The sequence below is a fragment of the Zingiber officinale genome, chromosome 6B (assembly GCF_018446385.1).
Source record: "Zingiber officinale cultivar Zhangliang chromosome 6B, Zo_v1.1, whole genome shotgun sequence".
Classification (NCBI taxonomy): domain Eukaryota; kingdom Viridiplantae; phylum Streptophyta; class Magnoliopsida; order Zingiberales; family Zingiberaceae; genus Zingiber; species Zingiber officinale.
The window spans coordinates 71,265,902-71,284,365 of NC_055996.1; the positions used below are offsets into that span (position 1 = coordinate 71,265,902).

General features: G+C 35.8%; 2 protein-coding genes across 3 annotated transcripts; one reads left to right on the forward strand and one right to left on the reverse strand.

The window, feature by feature from the left end:
• The first annotated feature begins 1,769 nt into the window (after positions 1-1,769).
• On the forward strand, positions 1,770-9,768 carry LOC121992653 (diacylglycerol O-acyltransferase 1-2-like). 2 transcript variants are annotated; one of them, XR_006114970.1, is made up of 16 exons: positions 1,770-2,214; positions 2,824-2,904; positions 3,435-3,508; positions 3,581-3,656; positions 5,315-5,382; positions 6,225-6,348; positions 6,431-6,529; positions 6,721-6,822; positions 6,915-7,051; positions 7,350-7,431; positions 7,530-7,550; positions 8,119-8,181; positions 8,837-8,884; positions 9,000-9,049; positions 9,344-9,397; positions 9,559-9,647. XR_006114970.1 is itself a non-coding variant. In XM_042547155.1 (16 exons), the coding sequence occupies exons 1-16, from the start codon at positions 1,822-1,824 to the stop codon at positions 9,661-9,663; spliced, it is 1,590 nt and encodes a 529-aa protein (XP_042403089.1). In that variant the 5' UTR covers positions 1,770-1,821; the 3' UTR covers positions 9,664-9,768. The 2 variants fall into 2 exon arrangements, 1 of the variants encoding a protein (XP_042403089.1); XM_042547155.1 differs by having other exon boundaries at positions 8,987-9,049; positions 9,559-9,768.
• Positions 9,769-13,233: 3,465 nt separating this feature from the next.
• Positions 13,234-17,874, reverse strand: LOC121992655 (elongation factor 2-like). The gene is made up of 3 exons (XM_042547156.1): positions 17,766-17,874; positions 16,513-16,642; positions 13,234-15,890 (listed from the first exon to the last, which is right to left on the reverse strand). The coding sequence occupies exons 2-3, from the start codon at positions 16,601-16,603 to the stop codon at positions 13,450-13,452; spliced, it is 2,532 nt and encodes an 843-aa protein (XP_042403090.1). The 5' UTR covers positions 16,604-16,642; positions 17,766-17,874; the 3' UTR covers positions 13,234-13,449.
• Between the last annotated feature and the right edge of the window lie 590 nt (positions 17,875-18,464).

Below are 18,464 nucleotides of genomic sequence, written 5' to 3' on the forward strand. Positions count from 1 at the left end.
GTACAAAAGTGAATACTTTTTGAAAATGTCATAGCCACGAAAGGTGTCATAGGCACATATTCTTTGCTCGATAAGCTAAGCATCTCGATTATCTTATATATATATTCACATCAACTTTCACTTTCTAAATCAGTCGAGTTCGATTCAGAGACGAATTCATTCCTAAGAAGCATCGCTTTGTGGTGTAAATATGCTGACCTTGCTCATGGTGTGATCACACTAGTTTGGAAGATTATTCTATATGTATTTTATTCGTGTTTCAACCCTATCACAAGGGTATTATTTTTAACTAGATTAAAAGCGATAATTTATTAAAATATCCCTAACATTTTAATTGAATATTGATTATGTTCTTAATTTTTTTCAAAATTATTTATGTCCCTCATATTTTACAAAATATCTTAAAATATGAGACACTTTGTAAAATATGAGGTACGTAAATAGCTCCCAAAAAAAAACTTTAGGCACATAATCGAGACTCGGTTGAACATTAAGGATATTTTAATGAATTAATTTTTTAAAACTATATCTTTACTTTTTTAAAAAAATCCAGTTATTCAAATCCGATTAATTTTGAAGATAGATGTCCGATTTTATGAATTAGCCACAGAGTCACCAAGTAAATCACCTCAGCATCACTAACGGTTCATATGCCTTGGGTGTTTGGAAACGATGAGTGTGAGATTGGAACCCATTTGGATTGATTTTTTTTTTACCGAATTAGTATAGCAAAAGATAATAATCTTCATCCCAGCCCCTCAAAGACCCCCTTAATTATATTGGAAGGAAGTAAATCATGGAAGTTATTCGGCTAGCCAAGCAATTTCCTAGGTGAGGGGCCTAGCACACCTGCGATTTGAATCCGAGACCTATTATAATAATTTCTCATTCGAGTACCAACTGGGGCTTTTTTTTTATTTGTTTCTCTTTGACGATAAATTTTTTTACCGAATTAATAGGAGCAAAAGGTGATATCGTTAATCCCAAGCAATCCAGTATCACCGATCCCACGATAAGATACAGACAAATAAATTATGGAGGCATTATCCAACGAGACATTTTATATTAGTTGAAAGTTAACTTAAAAATTTATTAGAGCAAATATTCATACAAGTACTTAACTATGACAATCTGTGAGACTTTTTTTTACTGGATTAGCTTCTACAAAAGGTCATACCGTGACCTCAGATGCCCCACAAATATCTATAGAGAGGTAAATTAGAAAACTAAGCAGGTCATTATGTAGGAGGGTATTTTTCATCGACTTCACTAGGAATTGACTCTTATCTATTTCTAAAATTCAACCATGTAGTGACTAGCTCGACTATGCTCAATAGCATTTTTTATTTTTTATTTTTACTGAATTAGTTTTTTATTATTATTATTTATTTTATTTTATTTTTAGAAAATGATCTTACCTAAATTTTCTATTTATCACTAAAATTGAGGTTTATACAAATAACCAACATTCTCCTATTCTTCTCATGGAAGGATTTTTTTTTTTAATTAGTTGTTATAGTAAAAAATAAAATTTATCACCCCAATTATATCAGACGGTTGATCCTACAATCATAGAAGAGATAAATTAAAAACTTATAATTAATCACTGAATTAGTGACAGTAAAATGATTGTTTACGTGAAATGAGATAAATGAGGAGCTCAGTGTCTAACGCCACCGAATTAGTGAATATTGATTTGGTGTCCTTAATTATATTATTCACAGAATAGGGGTCTTATAGTTTTTCTATATATATATATAGAAGGAATCAAGTCCACCGGCCTCCACCGTCGTCAACTAATCGACGACACGCGGCCAGACCATGGCAACGTCGAGCGATGGACAAATCCAAACCCTAGTCCGGCCGTCGGAGACCGACCTTTCGTCCTCCGATCCCCTCTTCCACCGCCGCTCCTCGCCCTCCCCTCCCGGTACTACCGACGCCTCCCCCGGCTCGAGCTCCCATAAGGCCGCCGAATCGGCCGGGCAATTGGATTCCAGGACCAGTCCCGACTCGGCCGTGTTCCGTCGCGCGATTGCTGAGGATGACCGAGAGGGTTCGGAGGAAGGGAGGGGCAGCCTGATGGCGCCGAGAGACAAAGAGAATCAAGGGAGTGGAGGCTGGATTCCGGCTAAATACAAGTACCGAGCGTCCGCGCCGGCGCATAGGTGGATCAGGGAAAGTCCTTTGAGCTCGGATGCTATCTTTAAGCAAGTAAGTCATACTGTTAATTGGTTTTTGGGTTTAACCTCACCTCGATTAAGTCATGCGGTTACAATTTGACTTTACGCTGCAATGATATTTCATCCAACTTTATACGGCAGCAATCTCATTTAACAAACGGTATGCATGCTAATGTTTCTCTATCAAGGAACTGTTAAATAGGTTTTATTTGCTTTAGTTTGCCTTTCCCTTCAAATAACTCATTTCTTGATGGCGCGCAATGGAAAAAAGTTATTAATCAAATAAATTAGTTGACTATTACTTGGAATCACCTACACAATATGTAGACACAAGTTATTATCCAGTGACAAATTTGTTCGCCTTTTATAATATCTGAATGCTACTGAAGTGTTTAATTGAGGAGCGGCATGTCTCTGACTATGTATCTTATACTCTATTTCTGGATTGCTCAAGTGAATTCCATTGTATTTCAGATCTCCAAACAGATATATTGACATTCTTTCCTATTAATTTGTAAGAGTTTGTTCTTGTTATGGGTCAAGATTTGGAATTGTTGATTTGTTGTTTTACTGAGCTTATTTTCTTACTGACTTAGTTTTGCTAGATCCTTATCCTTTCTAAGACTCTCTTTGATAATAGAGCCATGCAGGTCTTCTTAACCTCTGCATAGTAGTGCTGATTGCAGTTAATGGAAGGCTGATAATTGAGAATTTGATGAAGGTTGCTTCTTCTTCCTTTCTCTTGTTTTCTTAGCAAATAATTTTTTCCCTTAGATTGCATAGATATAAGTCTCTTCTTCATTTATTTTCTACCTTCTACATTTCAATACAATACATGAAAAATTAGATGACTTTATTTATAATCGAGTCACCTTCACGTTGCGTCTACATTTATTTGGACCTGCCTCCAGGGGCACAATGCAGTTGGTAAATGGATTTGGCGGTGAACCCACGAAGCGAGGTTCGATTTTCGCTGGGGGCATGCCCGCAGTGTTGAATTTCGAATTTCTCGTGCACATGGTCATCAAATCCAGAGCTGCTTGCACTTCCCTGGTTTACCAGGTGTCCAGGAAGTAGGGCCGAACCATACACCCTAGGAAACGGCACAAGCTGAATACCTAGGAAGCATACATTTATTTGAACCTCATGTATTTTTTTGTTCACCTTCATGTTAAATGTATAATCAAGTGTATTTCTGAATTTATACAGGAATATGGAAAATTTTCATAGTTATGTTTTTTATTTTTGCAGTATGGCCTGCTCATAAGAGCTGGGTTTTGGTTCAGTTCAAAGTCACTGAGAGATTGGCCAGTTTTGATGTGTTGGTAAACTTTGACAACTATATTTTTTTGTTCTAGAGCTAATGTAGATTCTATCTGACATGTTAAAGTTTCCAGCCTCACACTCCCAATATTCCCCCTTGTTGCTTTTTTGATCGAGAAACTAGCATGGCGCAAGTTTATTTCTGAACCAGTAAGTAGTTTCTTATGTCTATTTTTTCATTTTCTCTATCTGGATAAGTTATGAATTTTCCATATTGAAGTTGAACATTGATGAAGCTCTATCACGATAAATTAATTAGAATTTTGAAATTGAAGTATGAGCATTGCTAATTTCCACGATTATGCCTGGTACTCTTGCTTTTGATAATGAGAATCCATGGAAATTTTATGCTATGTCAAATTCCAAAATTTTTATTTTTTATTCTTTGTCATTGAGCAATGGTGCCAGGTAGGAGATTTGATGGAAAGTTTCTACTTTAACACAAAGGCAGGTCAAAAAGGTGGGGCAAACCATATTGTTGGAACTTATTTTTATACTATTCTGATTTTCTCTTCATAGAAATTTATATTATGTTGACCTCTCGGAAGATATTTTGGTAAAATGTGAGTATCCAAGTCATAATTCATACTTCTACTGAATCTATGGTTTTATCAAGTTGAACATTCCTACTAAGTTGTGGAATGATTTAAAAACTTGTGAATTTTCTGCTAGGTTGTAGACTCTTCCAGTTATATACTTTGATTTTTGATGTCTTGGATGCCTGGTGTCTTCTTTGACATGAGTCATCTTTGACTGTTGGAGAAGAGCATATAGGCCTATGTGCTATATGCTTAGAGGGTTCTAGTAGATTTGTTGGAACCTCTTTGCATTCCAGTAGTACAGTTTGTTATCTTAATTAAAAGGCATTGATCTAGTTGGCGAAACAATTAAAGATGAAAGTGACAAGTTCCATTTTCAGTGTAATAGGTACCTTGGTTTATGTCATAATCTCTTTCTGATATTTAGTTCATGTTAGAACTCAAATTTGACTTTAGCAAAGTTATCTTCTTTGAATGAATGAATGGAAATTTTATGGTAATTTGAAAAATCAGAAATGGAAGCATGGTAGCCCATATTTATATACTGTGATCGTCAGCATGGTGATAGCGGCACTACTTTTTGGTGCAATACCTTTCTGTTATGATCAACCAAAACAAATTTGCAGTTCTTGATCCTTTTTCAACATATAATAGCTTATTTTTTGCCCATTTAGATGGATTTTACTTTGTGGATTCCTAAGGCCTGGGAACTTTAGAGTTTTTTCTGTATTTGTTGTTTAGTTGTTTCCCTTGACATTGAGAAAATTACGGTTTATTTTTGCATGTATCCCAATTTCCTCTTCTTTTTTCCTCTCTACATCTATAATCCTTTTTATCTGTCAGAGCAGAGGCATGATATGAATATACTCGTCCTATTATATTGTTTTGCTATACTGATGGAACAGCCTGTGTGGTTTGCATACAAATGATACTATGTTCATGTGATGACACGACTATCCTGTATTTCTAAATACATTCCAAGAATAATATGATTGAATTAGAAGGGACAAGGTATGCAAGTGCACACAATGTATCATTCGTGTGTTCTGCATGTATTTGAAAGTTAGGTCCCATAATCATCATGCTTGATTGTGCTTTATTTCTTCCTATGTTATTTGCTAGAATGATGGTGGCTTCTTGTTTATGCTCCATGCTTGCATTCTCTGTTGTTTTTAATTTTTGACCAATGACTTTGAGTGATGCAGAAGTTCTTTATATGAATTGGAGGATTTAGCTTTCACTTATTCCAGTAGTCTTGATTGTTCACAGGTAGTTATCTCTCTTCATCTGATGCTTACAACAGCTGAAATTGTCTATCCAGTTTATGTGATTCTTAGGTAATGGTTATCCATTTTCTTTTCCTGTGTAATTTTTTAAATCTAGATTACTTTCAGAAGTCATGAAGCTAATTTTGTATTTTTGGAGTGTTCCTGAAGCCAGTTTTAAGTTTCCACACATGATATATTAAATTTCTAAATTCTAATGTTGCAAGCTGTAGAACGTTGAAGTGTTCAAGTACTATAGTTTTCCTAGATAACGATTGTCTTGCTTGATGTACTTGTCCTTTTACACCAACCATCTTTGCTTGTGAGGATTTTTGTCCTTGTAATTTTATCATGGTGTAGAGGAAATGTTTCAGTTTGGTAAATAATACATATCAGAAAAGATAAAAAGAGGTATAATAACAGATGGTGAAGAATTGACTCACAGAGTTAATTACTTTGTACGCTGATTTTGTACTTTTTTGTTAGTTTACATCAAGAAAAATTAATGGCATATATTGAAGAATGAATTTTCTCATCACTTATAAATAGATTAGGAACTATTTTACTGAAGAAAGAAGAATGAATCCTCATATTTCTTATAAATGTATGATTTAGTTAGCAATCTGGATAATTTCTTCTATGGAACAAATTTATTTTCTGTTGATGGTCAGGAACTTACAGTCCTCATATTGGTAGATGCCAATTTGTTATTTTCTGATATATAACAATTTTATAATCGTTTACATATCAGCTCACTACATTATTGTAGTTAGATATGCACAAATCAGAAAATAACCAACTATTGTACCCTTCTAATTTTCTTTCTCCCAATTATTTCTAACTAAACATGCTCTTAGTCACTGTTTTATCTTTTCCTATGTTTTTTGTTAACTTCTGATGAGGATAATTGTCAGGTGTGATTCGGCAGTTTTATCTGGATTCACATTGATGTTCTTTGCAAGCATAGTTTGGTTAAAGCTTGTGTCATTTGCACATACAAATTATGATCTACGAACACTTATCAAATCATTTGATAAGGTAATTTCTCTTACCGAACATTATATATCTCTATCATAACTGTAATATATTTGTTGAAGGAATAATATGCTTTTATGTTTAGGAGGACACATCTACCAACTTATCAGGCTTTGATGCTGAGGAGGGTATTAGCTTCAAACAGTTAGTGTACTTCATGTTGGCTCCCACACTTTGCTATCAGGTATTTCATTTTGAAAAGTTATTCTGATTATATGGACGTGGGACTGGAATAGACTTCTATGAACTTAATTTTTGTTCATTTTCATTTCCCTAAAATCACTTTGCTTGTTTTCTTTTATTTTTGAAATTAACTAAGAAACATCCTTTGCTTCCCAAGTTGGTATAAAATTTCTATGATTTCCTTTGTTGTAGCAAAAATATCCTCGTACAAAGTGCATTAGAAAGGGCTGGGTGATCTGTCAATTTATTAAGTTGGTGATTTGTACAGGTTTGATGGGCTTCATAATTGAGCAAGTAAGCAGTTCTTACAATCTTACTTCATAGTCTTCAGCCTCCTATTAAGTCAGTTAAATTGAATTTTTTATATATTTTTTTTCCTTTGACAGTACATAAACCCAATTGTCCAGAATTCTCAACACCCTTTAAAAGGGAATCTTCTATATGCTATAGAAAGGATCTTAAAGCTATCAGTTCCTACCTTGTACGTGTGGCTTTGCATGTTCTATTGCTTTTTTCATCTATGGTAAGTCATGTATAATCCATCTAAACAGTACTGTCTGTATGTCAATTTCTTTCTTTATCTAAACAGTACTGTCTGTATAATCCTTTGGAAATATTCTACTGACCATACAGTTCATAAAATGCATGCCAATTTTTCATGACCATTTAATTTTCAATGAAGGTTCAAAGAATCCTCACTTTTTCTTTTGCAAGAATTAGTGAAGAATGTCTATACTTAATACTGTAAAATGTTTAAAATGATCTCAATTTGTAAATAATTGGATGAAAAGTACATATTCAATCTCATCTTCTGATTGTAGGCTTAATATTCTTGCTGAGCTCCTTTGTTTTGGTGACCGTGAGTTCTACAAAGATTGGTGGAATGCAAAAACAGTTGAAGAGGTAGGTTATTCTGTGAATTGTTTTCCACTTATATAATATTTTTTAACTTCAATTCTTCTCCCTCTGTTATTTTCATGTACTTTTTTGGACTGGATCAGTATTGGAGAATGTGGAACATGGTACGTCTATTATCGACTCCTTCAAGTTATATTGAGCACCTAGAAACTTAACATAAAAAATCTGCCTCTTCAATACATGGTTTCTGACTCTTGAATATGTTTCTTCTTCATTGTCTGTTGTAAGAAAATACCTTTCAAGATTGTTGGTTTTAGAAGTTTTCTTGTTTTTTCCTGATTCATGCAAGACCATTTTGATTGTCTTTGGTTCGTTCATTCATCATATTTACTAATAATCTAGAGGTAAATAAGTAGCCATTCAGCACTCTGTACGTTCATGGAATCTTTTATTTCATTCTGTTGACTATAAATGAAACCCTAAATTTTAAAATAATAGAGTATGGAACTCTTCATTTTGCCAATATATAATTTTAAATATGAACAAAATCAGTTATTTCAATGTTTGTTCAAATTATGATTTTGGTTGCCTGAAAGGCAATTTAGATCATCTCATATTTTTATGCCCTTTCTTCACAAGCATATTCATGTGATGTGATGTTTTTCTTTCATACACACGATGCAAGGATTTCTTTAAGTGGTTCCTCTAAACATTGTTTTTTTGGTTACACAGCCTGTCCATAAATGGATGGTTCGCCATATATACTTTCCTTGTGTACAAAAAGGTTTACCAAAGGTAAAGTTTCTGAGTTTTAATTTGAGATGGTTTATGTGCACTTTCACTCGTATATTTAGTTGTCTTTATTTCCTCTTCATCATTCTTCTTAACATATTCCTCTTTATGGTAATGCTTTCACTCTTGCTACTTTTTATGGTGTTTTTGGTATTCATATCAAACTAACAGAGAGTTTGAATGACAAATATAAGTTTTTATAATTGGACAAATTGAATCAATTAAAGGTGGAGGGACACCAAAAAAATTATTGTTAATGTAATTGAAAATGATCTAATAAGATATACGAGTCGTACTAATATTATAACCTTACATTGAGTTTAACAAAGGAGTCAACCTTAAATAGTTGACATTAACATGTCTTCATGATAAAGATAACTGAAAGTTGAAATGATCCAGTGTTCCACGAAATTGGATTAAGAGATGATTAATTGCTAGAAGTAAAAAGAAAAAAGAAAAAAAGTCCATCATCTAAGTACAGATATCTTGAATATCTTTTTGATCTCCATCAAAGAACACTGTTCTTTCCTTTCTTTCAGTTTGCAAACTAGACCTTGTAAATGCATAAAGATATGTTGCTGAGTGGTGAACAAGGACTTCAAATCATTAAGTTTTTTGTTCTAGTTTCTGGCCTTTTATTTTTAGTACTTGATTGCAGGGTATTGCTATTTTAATTTCGTTCCTGGTTTCAGCCATATTCCATGAGGTATTTACTGTATTTTGCTTTCTGTAACAATGTTTATATCATGTTTACAATGTTGCAAAAAGTTATCCTCTTATCATTTGGTTTAACAATGTCAAACTGTAGCTATGTGTTGCAGTACCGTGCCATATAATCAAGTTTTGGGCATTTCTAGGAATACTATTTCAGGTATATAAGGATCACTTCCCAAAGTTTATCAAACACACATTATAATTGTGCTTGCTTAGCCTGTGTTATTCTGAATATATATAAAAAAAAAAAAATCTACCTTAGGTTCATATTTTTGTAACATTCAAGCTGAAAAAAGTCAGATGATAAAACATTATTTTTGGAGTGATAATTAGATAATGATTTGTTCGAGCAATGTGGATTTGATTTTCATTTAATTAAATATATAGTCTTTAGCCGCTTTTAGTGCTTTTCTTTTGGCTAATTCTGCATTTGCTTATTTTCGTGTGGCAGATCCCATTGGTCTTCCTAACCAAATACCTCCAGAACAAATTTAGAAATACCATGGTACAATTCCTTTCAATTCCACATTATCTATTTATGTTCTAATCAATATTTTGAAACGATATCAAACCAACATGATTACTAGTTTGATGGTTCAATTGCTTGAGCATGAGATTTGCTTACGTATCATGAAGAGTCTAACTTGTTTTATGCTGAGTGGGCAGGTGGGCAACATGATCTTTTGGATCTTTTTCAGCATTCTTGGTCAACCAATGTGCGTCCTCTTGTACTATCACGATGTTATGAACAGGAAAATTAGAACCGATTGATCTAAAACTCAACATTCATCCTGTTTTCTGCGTTTAATGAAACAAGACACACATTATAATAACCAGGCAATTCAATGAAAACAAGACATTTCAAATTTCTTGTTATCTTGTTGATCCAAATGGTTTGGCTCTTGCAGTGTTTTTCTTTTTTGGCTCTGGTTTGAATATTTTTGAGTTTCCTGTTGATGGTTTAGTTGAGATTATAAGTGCATATTTATCAGAAACTGCAATCATACTGGGAGGAAAAAATGAAAATTTATGTTGTTTATTCAAATGATTCGGTTCTTGCAGTGTAAATTTTGCATTGGGATACTGATCGCTGAAATATTCAACACTGTTCTTGGTATTTGTTAGGTTGAGGATTATGTCTTTGCCATTTATGTTCATTACTACTAAACCGGTTGCAGTTAGGTTGATACAATAAAACAAGGAGCAAAGGTGCTTCCACTCGATAGTTTATTAGATAGCGTATAGCCTTCAAGCTCACACCTTTGTGAGTCTGTGACCAAGTGCTTCGAGTATGAAGTTAGTAGCTTCCTTTCGTCCCTTGGTTTCTACCCTTTAACCAACAAATCTAACAAGTAGGTGACCTCTAAAGAACAAGAGGCTCGAGCGTCTTCACAAACCAATGCCAAACATCTGAATTATTTTGTTGAATACGAGTGTTTATTTGGTGTGAAATAAGTCTAATTAATTATTTCAATTAAAACATTCAAAAATAGCAAGGTTTTGGGGGTGCCTGCCTGTGTATTGCTAGGGCTGCATAGGAATAAGAATAATATTTTAGTTTTTATATGTTGATTAAAAATGAAAAAGATACACAACAATGTCTATTTAAACATATAAAGAACATAATATGTGTGTATATTCATAATACTTCTTATTTCTATTTATGGACTGATGATGTAAAAAAAAAAACAGTCCGGTGCATGAAGCTCCTGTCATGCGAGGTCCTGAGGAAGAATCTATTGTACGCAGTCTTACCTTGTTTTTTGTAAGAAGTTGTTTTTAGGATTCGAACTCGTAATTTTTTGATCATATGGCAACAACTATACTATGCGGACTGATGATGTAACTAAATATAAAATGGATGAGCACAATCTTTGCTCGTATACAAACTCAACGAGATAAGCTAACAAGTTTGAGCATTATCAAGCTTTGCTCATATAAACACATAAATATGTCGCTTACAACATCAAAAGCAATGCGAGGAGGCTGGTATGGAGGTTTCCTGTCGGGTGTTTGGAGCCGAGAGACAATGAGTGGAAGGCCTCCTTCCCATTCAGCAGGAGGTTGATGTTGAGGCAAAAAGGAGGGCAGATCTAATGTATATTGTTGCATCTACGCGGTAACAATGCTCGAGAGGTATCTGCCAAAGGGCATTACATGGAGAGTAGATCCCATGAACAAAATAACATTACAGAGTTATGAAGATCCATTGTATTCCAGAAGCTCGTAACATGGGTCCTGATAAACCTCGCTTCCTCCCCATCAATGATGCCCACTCCATAGGATTATGAGTAATAAGTTTTTTGATATTCAAGAACCCTTGTTAAAAAAATAATCACAAAAATCTAAATGCCTCATATGCAAAAAAACAAAATTTATGCATCATTCCCATACCTCTATGGTTGCTTTGAATAAATCATATATCAATTCTATCTCTCTAAAAATATTAAAAAAAAAAAAAAAAAGGAGTCTGTGCACTGATATTTCTCATAAAAGATTCAAACCATAACAAATGATATGCAGCTAGTTACTCTGATATAGCTTGCAATTTTCTGTATTTGAACATTTTTCAGTTGTTAAGATACATTTACCAACAGAGTTTAAAGCATTGGTTAAGCAAATTTATTCGTATCTATTAACTTTGATGGGTCATGGGTCAGATCACTCCTTTAGATGGTGATAATTAAGGGTAGTAAATTTACTTTAATGCATATTGATTTCGTTGCAAGCAATTCTGGACAAATTGCTTCTTTATTTAGTGTAGTTAATCAATGCATTCTTTAAGGATATATTTAATATGCATTTAGTGACAGAAAAAAACTACCCAAACTTGGTATTTAATTAAGGAAGCAAGTGTTTTAATTCCATTAATTGATCGTGCCAACTTATAGCAAACAATCATAATAATATTATGACCATAAATTGCTTCACTACCTTACCCGATTGCTCCTATTTATAAAGGAGAATTGAAGGTTAGGATCGGTGCTTCTATACCTCCAAAATGATGTTGCTTCGTCCACAAATGTCGTCGAGTTACTCGTCGACACCTTCTCCTAGTGAAGGTCTGTTTGATTCCATGGAGGAGCCATTGCCTTGGTGTTCTTTTTCTTCTTCAGCTTGAAGGTGACACTGACACGAATGGCACGCAGGGTTAAGTCAGGCAAAAAGCTTTCGCTCTGTGTTTTTAAGTTTGATGTTTGCTTTCCTCTTTTTTTTTTAATGGCTGATTCGCTCGCCTTGATGAGCTTTGTTCTCCGGAGTCGCGTCTGGGTATTTATTTGAAAATTTCTGAGTTTCTCAAGAAAGAAGGACAAGAGATATTGGATATGCTCTTGTTTCACAAGTTTAACAAATTTATCGAGGACTATTGTGTTGTGAAAGAAACCTTAGTGGGACAATAAAATTACTATCGTGTGACTATTATGATAACCAGCTTTATTGCGTTGTGCATCAGAAACTCTCATGCCTTATCGTTTACTATACCAGACATAGAGCCTGCAGCTAGGGCTGTAAATGAATCAAGCGTTCATGAACAAGCTTGGTGTTCGGCTTAGTAAGAGTTTGTTTATGTTCGTTCAATATACATATGCTTAATTAAACAAACAAGCTTGAACAGTTTATTAAGCTAAACAAACAAACTTGAACACATAAGTATTCAGCTCGTTAACGTTCGTGAACAACGTTCGTGAACAACGTTCATGAACAATGTTAGTGAACCATATTTATTAATAAAACTCTTTTCAGTATGATAAATAAATAATAAAATAAATAAATAAATTTAAATTATCAATCTTAATAACCAATCAAACAATTACAAGTTTCAAACAATCAAACAAGCTTGAATTGAGAATTTGATAACATCTAAACGAACCAAACTCAAACCAAGCTCAAGTCAAGTTCGAACCAAACTCAAGTCAAGCTTGAATTAAGAGCTTGATAACATCTAAATGAACCAAGCTCAAGCCAAACTTCAAACAAGCTCAAGCTCATAAAAAATAAACCAAGTCAAGCTTGAACACTCATTTCAAAAACTTGGTTCATTTTAAGGTCGGCTCGATTATCTTATCAAACAATCTTGAACACCCCAAAACTCGGCTCGACTCATTTACAGCCCTACCTATAGCTGAGAATAGCCCCATAAAGAAATTTTACGATAGATCACAATGACAATAAAGCTCAATCATATGCATTGAATCAGTCTTATGACCTCTTTTGGTGATCGTGGATTCTTTTTTTCTTATAGGAAACAAACTGGCATGTGGTATATAACACGAGACAACGATTTTCACACCACAAACTTGAGCATAAGCAAACTTCAATCTGAACTAATCAGCAAGCATATTGTCCAAGAACTACAAACTCAAGTCTAATTTTATTTCACGTTGCAAATAGTCTTGTTAAGAGTAGAAGCACAATATCATAATGTTGAAAGTATTTCAAGACGATAAATAGATAGGCAATCCGTAAATGAAACAGGGAGGTAACTTCGCAACAAGTGATACAAGATGAGGCCGCAGAGCGATAGTACATGAAAATACCATGACGAGACACATTAACTTAAAGCTTGTCTTCAAATTCGGAGAGAGGAGTCATCTGTTCCTTGAGGCCCTTGCGCTTCCTGATATCTGCCACCAGCTGCCCAGCCTGGGATGCTGGCTCCAGAGGATCAGATGACATCATGTCCCAGTGATCAAACACGCACTGTGGGAAGGCCTGCCCGGATGTGGCAGCCCTCAGAGTGCTAGAGAAACCAAATGACTCGATGACTGGAAGATACGCCTTGATGTTGTATAAGGGAGTCCCTGGCCTCTGCATCTCTTCGAAGACATGACCTCTCTTCTGATTAAGGACACCATAGATACCGCCAAGAGCTTGCTCAGGAGCCTGGATTTCCACCAGGTAGACTGGTTCAAGAAGTCTTGGTTTGGCAGTCAATTGAGCTGCGTATATGACTCTTCTCGCTGTTGGAATAACTTGACCGCCACCTCTGTGAATAGCATCAGCATGGAGCACCACATCACACACCTCAAAACAAATAGCGCGCATATTTTCTTCAGCCAATGCTCCTTCCTTTGAAGCCCACTGAAATCCAGCTACAACAGAATCCTTGATCTCATTAAGGTACTGAACTCCTTTACACATATCAACCACCATGTTTGGACCAGTAGTCTCAGGCCCAAAGCACCAGATCTTCTTGGCGAGATCCTTGTCCCAGCCGAATTCCTCAGATAGAATCTTCGATCTCACTTTAGGATCATCTCTAGGGCCAATACGCCCATCATCAATTGCCTCAGCAAGGCCTTCCTCCATAGGCCGGGCTTCCATGTAGAGTCTGTTGTGCTTGTTTGGTGATTTGCTCATAACAGTCCTGCATGATTTCTCCAACACAGTTTCACGGAACGAAACCACAGGATCTGAGACAATGATCTCTGCTCCACCCATGAAATCTTCCTGCAGATCTTTCAAGCAAATCTCAAGATGCAGCTCACCAGCACCAGCAACAATGTGCTCACCAGATTCCTCAATTGTACACACCACCATGGGATCTGATTTGGCTAACCGTTTCAGCCCTTCTACGAGTTTTGGAAGATCAGAAGCTAACTTACATTGCACTGCAACACGAACCACGGGAGAAACTGAAAACTTCATTGCTCTAATAGGATGAGCATCCACTTCTTTCTCATTGGTCAACGTTGCATTCTTGGTAATGTACTGGTCCAGGCCAACCATAGCAACTGTGTTTCCACAAGGAACATCCTCCACAGACTCTTGCTTCTTACCCATCCAGATAACAGTTCGCTGGACACTCTTAACATACAAATCTTTCTTCTGTCCAGGAACATAGTTGGGCCCCATAATCCTTACCTTCATGCCCGTTGAAACCCTTCCAGAGAAAACACGGCCAAAAGCAAAGAACCTGCCCTTGTCAGAAGCTGGAATCATCTTTGAGACATACAACATAAGCGGTCCCTCTGGATCACAGTTCCTGATTGCATTTGCATAAATATCATCAAGCGGACCTTCATACAAGTTCTCAACACGATACCTCTGTGCCTTGGAGGGAGAAGGAAGGTGGAAGATCATCATTTCAAGAAGGGCAGTGCTGGCAGGCAACCAAGTTTGCATGACCCGCTTCATTAACGCTTTCCCAATCAACTCTTTCTCATCAGACTTCATGGTGACACCAAGCTTCTGCAGCATCGGCCATAGTTTATCCTTCTGATCATTCATGCAGGTGGCAATAATTTGCTTAATCGGCTCGTAGCAGAATTGAACAAATCCACGCTTACATGAAGGAGAACCGGAATTCTTAGTAGTCCATTTCTTTGTTGCAGGGTCAAAGAAGTTCTCACCCCAAAGCCTCTCCATCATTTTGGACTCATCAACTCCAAACTTAGTTGCATACATCTTTGCAAAGTTAGTCAAGGTGAAAGCCCATCCATGCAATCCAGCAGAAAAGGCAACAGTCCCCTTTTCTGGATAAACTTGGACATCACCGAGAAGGGGATCCTCATAAGTAGCCATAATGACATTCGCATTCTCAATAACTCGAGAGAATGTTTGATATGCTTCTTCTCCATCAACTTGAAGCTCAAGGAAGCAACGGTCCATCTTATTGACGGTCAACACTGGCCTGATTCTTTCTCCTAGAGCTTGTCGAAGAACTGTTTCAGTCTGAACACATACTCCCTCAACACAGTCAACAACAACTAGCGCACCATCAGTAATACGCAAAGCAGCTGTGACCTCGGATGAAAAATCAACATGCCCAGGTGAATCTATCAAGTTAATGAGGTATTCATTGCCAGCTCTTTCACCCTTGAAGTTCTTCAGAGACTCATCAGTCATTTCATAATAAAGAGAGATTCCAGTGGACTTGATTGTAATGCCACGTTCAGCTTCATCCGCTCGTGTATCTGTCATCCTAACATCTCCGGCAACTTCCTGTGCAATAATACCAGCAGCTGCCACTAGAGAATCTGTCAAAGTAGATTTACCTGCACGTCCAGAGAAAAAATTGCCAATGAAATATTCACTGAAAGGTTGTACTCAACCCCTAAAATAAATAAAATCAAAGGATACAGCTTATGATCCTTTTAACATCAAATTGCAGACAAGAGTTATTATTCAAATGTTATATAATGACTTTGGTTGCAGGCAACCAATACATGTAGATCATAATTATTACTTAGCAAATGATCACACATGACTAAGGAAAAACAAACATTACAAAATATCAAGTAACCTTAAACAAGCTAGTAATTTCCTACATCAGATGACATGAGTCGCCAAACATATGATATACATTAGCCTCTGTAAGTCTTTCCAAGTACAGTGTGAGTTCACAAACAGTCAAAAGTAAAATAATATGTTAAAAAATACTGTCCACATGGCAGAAACAATTAACCAAGGAACAAAAAATATAATTTATGAGATAATAGGTAGTACATTCTCCCAAATGCACCAACCTAGCAGTTACACATGGATTTATAACAACTAGCAAATGAATGAATCAATGAATAGGAGAACAAAAAGATTGACTAGCAGAACCATATGATCTAAAAATCAGTGAGCAAAATCCCTAATGGAAACATGTAGGATAATATTTTTTTTAGTTACCATGATCAACATGGGCAATGACAGACATATTCCTAATATTATGCTTCAAGTCCATAATCCTGCGGAGCTCTTCAGCCGTGAACTTCACCATCTTGACTGTCTTTAAAGTTCAGACAGCAAATGTTATGCTCTGCAACATGAAAATGAACTGAATTTGTTAACATATAACCCTAATGCTGCACACACACAAAAAACACAACAAAAATTAAAGAATAATTCAAACAACTCTTTTATGTAATGAGTAATAACAATAACCAAAGTAAATGTATAGTTTGAATCAAACACATATCCAATGATGGTCATTCCCACATGGAATAAGGATAAGATCTGAAAGGCAGCAAATAAATACATGAACCAAAAAGATGGGAACATCCTAATCGCGGGTCATACAAAGACAGTCTGAAATTACAGTATAAAATTATAGAAGTTGCATCACTTGACTATATTTGTTGTTGTGATTTGGCAACAATCAAAATGTGAACTTCTTACACATAATAAAGCAGGCCCTTCTAAGAAGTAATTGAATAAAGAAAATAAGTTAAAGGCAAAAGACATCTCCCTCCCCCCGCCCCCCAAGGAACATTGGACACTGCAACCTTGAGGATTTAAGACATAGCAAGGTTAGATATTTAATTCAGAGTGTAAAGAGCCTCAAGGATAAAGATCCCTTATTTGTGAGGATAGATCAATAGGCCACACAGACAGATCTTCTGCTTCCCATTGCATCTAAGTGCAAAAGGAAATTGGTTACATAAAAATATAATTTTGCATAACGTTTAATGGAAAAGTTTAATGAGGGAATAAGATCCATGTAATACTCCCCAAATAGTTGACACTCACAAGGATTGATAATGAACCTGACGACGATGATTATTAATTCTCTATGCTAAATTTCGAATTGTGTTGTGTGTATGTTATATATTTTATGACCGTGAACTTGAAGACAATAATCTTACAATAAATTAAAAACCGATACGAGTAACCGAGATCAAGTATGTTAACTTCCTTATAGAAACAGTTTATCAAATATAAGACGAAAGCTGCAGAAGAAAAAAGATAGAAATAAAAAAAAATAATACATAAGCAGATGAAATAAGATCAGAGAAAAAGAAACAATTTTCACGAAGTCAACAGGCACAAAGAAGACGTTCCGGCCTCAAACAAGCGCTGTCAACGACATCTTAGCCACAAAGAGAAGCAACACGAAGAGAAATGGAAGAAACACATGGTTGGAGTGCAAGGGGGTCGCCTACCTCCGGAGATGGGAAGCGCGGCGCCGAGTTTAGCCTTGAAACCCTAGATTGATGCGGAAGACACTATATATAGCGCGTCCCGTGAGATATTGGACGCCTCTGATCGAAATAGCTTTCTCTTTCATTCAATGTTAGCCGTATGATGTTAATGAGATTTGATCAAACTAAATTTACAAGACACTACCCAAATAGGAGGCGAATTACACCTTTGCCACGATTTATTTATTCAAAGATTCTATTACGGTGTGATTACAGTTATACTCTTGGTTCGCTATAACTAGACCGAACCGAATTCAAAATTATCCGGTTCATTTTGGTTGGATTGTTTGCCACTGCCTTGTCTGTTCCTTTTTAGTAGCTTTTAACGTTGTACGTGTTTCTGCTTCCACCGGAGTCGTTCGACTCATCGATCCGTGACTCCCTCGCTTCAGTCTAGATCCTCTAGATCACTTTTTACAATTCAGAAGATGATCCTTTGATATGAATCAGTGGGGATGAATGATCCCCACCTATTTTATGAATGGGGACTATTCATTTCACTAATCCATGCCAAAGGACTATCCCCTGGATCATTTTTCATGGATTGATGGGGATGAATAATCCCTATCTATTTTATGAATGAGGACCATTTATTTCATCAATTCATGTCAAAGGATTATCTCTTGGATCGTTTTTCTTGGATTGATGGGGATAAAAGGT